Here is a 6,278-nt window from a genome sequence, read left to right as displayed (position 1 = left end):
GCGTCACCTTGGCTTGGCTAGATGACGTCAGGTTCTCCAAGTCTTGCAACGCCGCACTGCCATCGCCTGGCCGGAATGGCCCATTACAGGCTTCGGAGTCGAAGATATTTTTTCTTAGGCTTACAATCCCGTGAGCTGAGCATTCCGGTCGCTGGCTAACACCTCCCCCACTGGGGAAGGGGTCTTTGGTGTGCCCACCCTCTCTAAGGGGTGGTACCCATTTTATCTACTCGCCGAAGCTTTCGAACCGTTTGGTGGTTTCCAGCCCAGGGCTGGCAACCCTATATAATCTTCTCATTCTGAGGAACCAGTGAACGAGGCCCATGGTAGAAGAAGAAGAAGAAGAAGAGATTGGATTTATACCCTGCCCTTCACTCAGAGTCTCAGAGCGGCTTACAATTTCCTTTCCCTTCCCCTCCCAACAACAGACACCCTGTGAGGCAGGTGGGGCTGAGAGAGCTCTTTTGAGAACAGCTCCGAGAGAACTTGTGACTGAGCCAAGGTCACACCACCAGCTGCATGTGGAGGAGTGAGGAATCAAACCCGGTCCTCCCAGATTAGAGTCCGTGCTCCTAACCACTACACCAAACTGGTAGCCTGTCACTTGAGCAGTGGGGGAGTTGCTCACAAAGGAAGTTGACCTTTGCTAATTATTACCTTGGTCTTCATTGGCTGCCTGTAAGGCCTCCTGGAGGAAGTGTCCGGTGGCCCTTTGCTGGATACCAACCCCCTTCCCCACCAAGAGCAGAAACCTCGAAAAGAGCCTGCCCTCTGTCCACACCAGGTTGAATGGAGTTCCTCTAAACCCATCCTTCATTGGCCTTTCTCTATTTTCTCCTGCCCCCTTCCTTCAATGTACCTCTTTCTGAAAGATACGTTTATATAATTCTAGTGACCACCACTAAAGAACTTAAGACATGGGTAACTGAAGAACGTAAGAACCGAGGAGACTAATTCTCATAAGCTAAGGAACCTAACTGTATGAGCATCCTTACAGAACTTCAACATGTGTGACAGAATGAAAGCATGCCTGTTCATCAAGGACGGGTGTTTATTCAGGAACTGGCCTGTGGAATACCGTTGGGACGAATTCAAGAGTAGCAGCAGCAGCAACGTCGGCGGTGGCAGCTCCACCCTCAATAGCCCTCTGAGATCACGGTCGGCCGACAATCCAGGAGAGCCAAGCCCGACCCAAACTAGCATCCTCCATGGCATGAAGCAGGCCTCCAGCAAACTAGCCAGGTATGCCATCGCCCACTCTCTTGGCCGCTGGCTGCTGTACCCGGGCTCCGTTTGGCTCCTGAACAAAATCCCTCTTTCCTTCCTTGTGAAGGGCCGGACTCGCCTCATGGAGGATTTTCATGGGAAACGAGCCAAACTCATCGCCCGGGACGGAAATGAGATTGACACCATGTTTGTAGACAGAAGGAACAAGAAAGATCCCCGGCAGCATGGCAGGCAGTTGGTGATTTGCTGCGAAGGGAACGGCAGCTTTTACGAAATTGGCTGCCTTTTTACCCCCTTGAGAGCCGGGTATTCTGTCCTGGGGTGGAATCATCCGGGTTTTGCTAGGAGCACCGGGAAACCCTACCCGAAGAACGACATCAACGCCATGGAAGTGGTGCTCCAGTATGCTGTCCATCGCCTGAATTTTAGACTGCCGGACATCACCATCTATGGCTATTCCTTGGGCAGCTACACGGCCACATGGGCTGCCATGAGCTACCCCGAACTGGGCGCCTTGATCCTGGACGCCTCCTTTGACGGACTGATCCCGCTGGCGATGAGGATGATCGACAAGAGGTGGAAGAAGCTGGTGCTGAAGACGGTGACGGAGCACTTCAACCTCAACGTGGTCGACCAGCTGTGCAAATACCCGGGGCCTGTCCTGCTGATCCGGAGGACCCTCGACGAAATCACCAGCACCCAGTTTAGCACGGAGAAGCGCATTCCCATTGTCAAGAGCAACCGAGCCAACCAGCTGCTACTGCAGCTCTTGAAGACCCGCTATCCTGAGATCCTCTCCGGGACGGAAGAAGTGCTGCACCATTGGCTCTCGGTGGACAGCCTCCCGTTGGAATCACTTATCTACCACTACCTGTACAAGGTGGATGAAGACTGGTGCCTCCAGAAGCTCCAGAGCTACCGAGCGAGTCTTGGCCCGAAGGCCGATTTCCCGTGGAGACTTGGGAAAGGCCTCCCTTGCAGGCAGAAGCAACAGCTGGCCCTGTTCCTGGCCAAGAAGCACATGAAGAACGTGGTGACCACGCATGGGAGAACTTTGCCGGCTGAGGAGTTTCAGTTGCCCTGGAAGCTCTAGCTTAGGACAGTCAGGGGGATGATCTGGTTTCCGAGAGAGAAAGAGAGAAATACAAGCTAAGGTTTCAGTTGTTGTGGTTGTGTGCCTACAGTTGTGAAGACATCATGGTGCTCACTTTGATTTCTAATGTAGGGTTGCCAACCTTCAGGGGGAGCCTGAAGACCTCCTGGAATTGCGAGAGATCTCCAGACTGTAGGGATGTTCCTGGAGAAAAGGGCTGCTTTGGAGGGTAGACTCTATGGTATTATACTCCGCTGAAGTCCCTCCCCTCCCCAGATGGCTATCCTATCAATCACTGATAGCTGGTGTGTAAATGATGGTTGCCCAGGGTCAGAAATGGCAAATCTCCATGGCAAATCACCTCCTCCCAGGCCATAACATGTAGGAGAAATTGGGTTTTTAAAACATTTTTTAAATTCATTTTAAAATAATCATTAACAACAATGAACTTCAAAAGCATTAAACAAGCAACAACAAGATATAAGGCTCAAGTAGCCTCAAAAGTCTATTATGTAACAGTAAAAACTATTTTAACATTTTTGAACCTTTAAGGACCAGTAATGAAGAGTATGAAGTGCTGGTAATTATGCTACCTCTGTCAGAAAAGCGAGTGTGAGGACTAGATTAGAACTGGATCTTAGATGCAGAAGGCTTTTGTATGTATCTCAGAGTGTACAATAGCGAGCTAGAAGAAAAGCCAAGAAGAGTAAGTAAATTGTTCCCTGTAGTAATCAAAATCTCCATACCTACTTTCCAGCTCAGCAAAAAAATGGTACATGCACAGTTACAAACTGGGGGGGGGGGGAGAGAGAGTCAAAACTGTGCACCAAACATAGCCTGTATTGAAAATTCTATATATTTAGGATATGGTAATGATTCCATGTTTTGGATTAGCATAATAGGCCACACCTAACTGCGGAAACTCATTAGGATTGGCTACATTAGGGGTGTGTGGCCTAACATGCAAAGGAGTTCCTGCTACAAAAAAAGCCCTGGTTTGACAACAAAGCAAACAGAATGAGAAGCAAAAGGTGGGTGTGGCTGGATGAGCACACTTCTGGTAACATGGGGTTGTGGCCTAATATGCTAATGAGATATGGTGTCAGGGGTGTGGCCTAATATGCTAATGAGTTTCTGCTGTTGGGTGTGGCCTATTATTCTAATAAGTACCTGCCGGGCTTTTTCTACAAAAAAAAGCCCTGGTTTTAAGACAGCGTTCTGTGTATGTGTCTTTGGAAAGTGAAGTGTGGAAGAGCTATGAAGAGAGTCTGTGTGACTCTCAAAGTTTTGGGAGAGAGTCTATATAGGAAAGAAACAAGTAGTGTCTAAACTGTGTGGTTAGACAAATGTTATATCTTGTGTGCCTAAGACAAAGAGCTTAGCCAGTGTGGCTACATATATGAGAGAGAGAAGCCTGTCAGAGGGGAATTTTGGTATCTGAGAGACTGTGTGTGACACCTTACCAGTTATATTTACAAGCTCCTTTTTCCTGAAACAGTTCAAGACAACCAGAAACCTATTTTGTTCTTTATTCAATAAATCAATTTTTGTTTAAACATATCCCAGAAATCAGTACAAGTCCTTCCTCAGGGCCACGTAGTCCTCTGAAGTGCCCAGACCCTAGGTCATACTACCAGCAGAGAGAGAGATTTGGAATTTTTAATTCCTGATGACAGCAGGAAACGACCAAGTTTATATACACAGAGGGTGGTTTAAAGGAAAATCAGTCTTCCCCAAATAGCAAGAACGCCACAGATATGCTTATTAAACAACTACTAAATGCATACAAAATGCTAACAGATTCTATGTTTCCAGGGTCTTACCACTTTGTATGAATTTAGTCATTGTTTAATAAGCATATCTTAAATATAGAATTTTCGATACAGACTTTGTTTGGTGCACAGTTTTGACATTTTCCCTACTTTCCAATTCAGGCAGGTTCTGGGTACAGCATGGAGATTCGCACCACAATGGCCCTGATGCGCACAGCATGCAATCCTCCTTCGTCTAGAGCTTGAATAGCTTGCCACAGGGAGGCCGAGCCTTGCATGGAGGCACAGTGGTGCCTAAATCCAGCAGGCAGAAAGCTGGTTGTCACGAAAAGGCAAGCTTGGGAGTTGTGGACAAGGTGTCGGGGTGCCAATCTCCATGGGGTCTGGCGTTCTCTCAGAATTACAACTGATTTCCAGACTACAGAGATCAGTTACCCTGGAGAAATATAGAATCATAAAATCAGAGTTAAAAGGGGCCGTACAGACCATCTAGTCCAGTGGTGGCAAACCTATGGCATGGGGGCCAGAGGTGGCAGAGCCCACTCTGTGGGCACGTTTGCCATCGCCCCAGCCAGGCCCAGACCATCATTAAAGTCTTGAATTCTCTGCCAAATAATTTTAAGTAAATGAAAGCATTTGGGATGGCTTTCCTTACTTTGTTTTGGATCATCTTAAGTTAATGTATGAGGGTGTTTTTTTCTAAAGTAAAACCTCAGTATTCAGGTTAAATTGCCGTGTTGGCACTTTGCGATAACAAAGTGGGTTTTGGGTCGCAGTTTGGGCACTCAGTCTCTAAAAGGTTCGCCATCACTGATCTAGTCCAACCCCCTGCCCAATGCAGGACCAGCCTGAAGCATCTCTGACAAATATTCGTCCAGCCTCTTCTTGAAAGCTGCCAGTGAAGGGGAGCTCACCACCTCCCCAGGTAGCTGATTCCACCTTTGAACCACTCTGACCGTGAAAAGGTTTTTCCTACTATCCAGCCGATACCTTCCTGCATGTAATTTAAACCCGTTGCTTCGGGTCCTCTCCTCTGCTGCCACCTGGAACAGCTCCTTGCCCTCCTCCACATGACAGCCTTTCAGACATTTAAAGAGAGCAATCATGTCCCCCCTCAACCTCCTCTTCTCCAAACTAAACCTTCCCAGGGCCCTCAGCCTTTCCTCGTAGGGCTCAGTCTCCAGACCCCTGATCATCCTCGTCACCCTCTTCCGTACCCTCTCGATTTTGCCCACATCCTTTTTGGAGTGAGGCCTCCAGAACTAGACAGGACTCCAGGTGCGGCCTGACCAAGGCAGTATACAGAGGGGCTGTGACCTCCTGAGATTTCAATGCTATGGCCCTTTTTGTTAAGTCGCTCGCTTAACAAAGTAGTCGGAGAGTGATTCAGCAAGAACACAACTTTATTCTTCAACTCGAACACAACCCCAACACGGATCAACATCTGATAGCCAGAACAGCCTTTACATTGCAGCTGTCCAGCTTTTAAACATACCAGGCTAATGTAGCCACACCCACTGTACACATATCAACCTATGAGGTTGCAGAGATAAGGTCCAATCACATTACCGGTAGTTCCCGCTCAGGGAGCTTGCTTGAAGTGATTGGCTTGTGTTGGATCCCCAAGCATCGAGAATAAATCCACGTTTTCAAGAAAAGCAAAATTTATTTCAAAGCGTTGAAGACATACTCAAACACGTTCTTTGTTAGAACTGGGGATACACAGTTAGGTCAAGCATAATAAAGGGAATTCAAACAGATACAGATCCAATGAATAGCATTCCCGCTGGCGGGCTAATGAAACGGTTGCGCGCCCAGTCCATGGGAACCAGGCAGAACATCAGACAAAACACAGGTGCAGTACTCATGAGAAAAGCAATAGGCAAGCATTACAGCCTCGTCTCCCCCACACAACCTCCAGCAGTTATCTTGTGCATTCCAACGCAGGAGCAGGATGATAGAAAACAAGCCGGGTGCAACAGGGAAAGGATATGTACACAGAGGTCACAGAAAACAGAATGGCAGCTTGCTGACAGCTTGTTACTTCCTGGGCTAGCAATACTATTGGATGGATGTGGATCCTAGCCCAGGACGAAGCTTAACATTACAGTTCAGTTAGATATTTCACAACATGTCATGCATTCAAGGCAGCTTTGAATACGCTGCACTTTTAATACAACTCGATT

At 47.7% G+C, this 6,278-nt stretch overlaps 1 protein-coding gene across 1 annotated transcript; it reads left to right on the top strand.

Annotated features, from left to right (window-relative positions):
• The first annotated feature begins 1,006 nt into the window (after positions 1–1,006).
• On the top strand, positions 1,007–2,320 carry LOC107108464 (abhydrolase domain-containing protein 16B-like). Its single transcript, XM_015408901.1, has one exon. The coding sequence runs from the start codon at positions 1,007–1,009 to the stop codon at positions 2,318–2,320; it is 1,314 nt and encodes a 437-aa protein (XP_015264387.1).
• The last annotated feature ends 3,958 nt before the right edge of the window (positions 2,321–6,278 follow it).

The sequence above is a fragment of the Gekko japonicus genome, unplaced genomic scaffold (assembly GCF_001447785.1).
Source record: "Gekko japonicus isolate JY-2015 unplaced genomic scaffold, Gekko_japonicus_V1.1 scaffold5927, whole genome shotgun sequence".
In the NCBI taxonomy this organism is placed as follows: domain Eukaryota; kingdom Metazoa; phylum Chordata; class Lepidosauria; order Squamata; family Gekkonidae; genus Gekko; species Gekko japonicus.
Note: the sequence above shows the minus strand (reverse complement) of the source record. Positions and strands in the feature narration are given on the sequence as shown.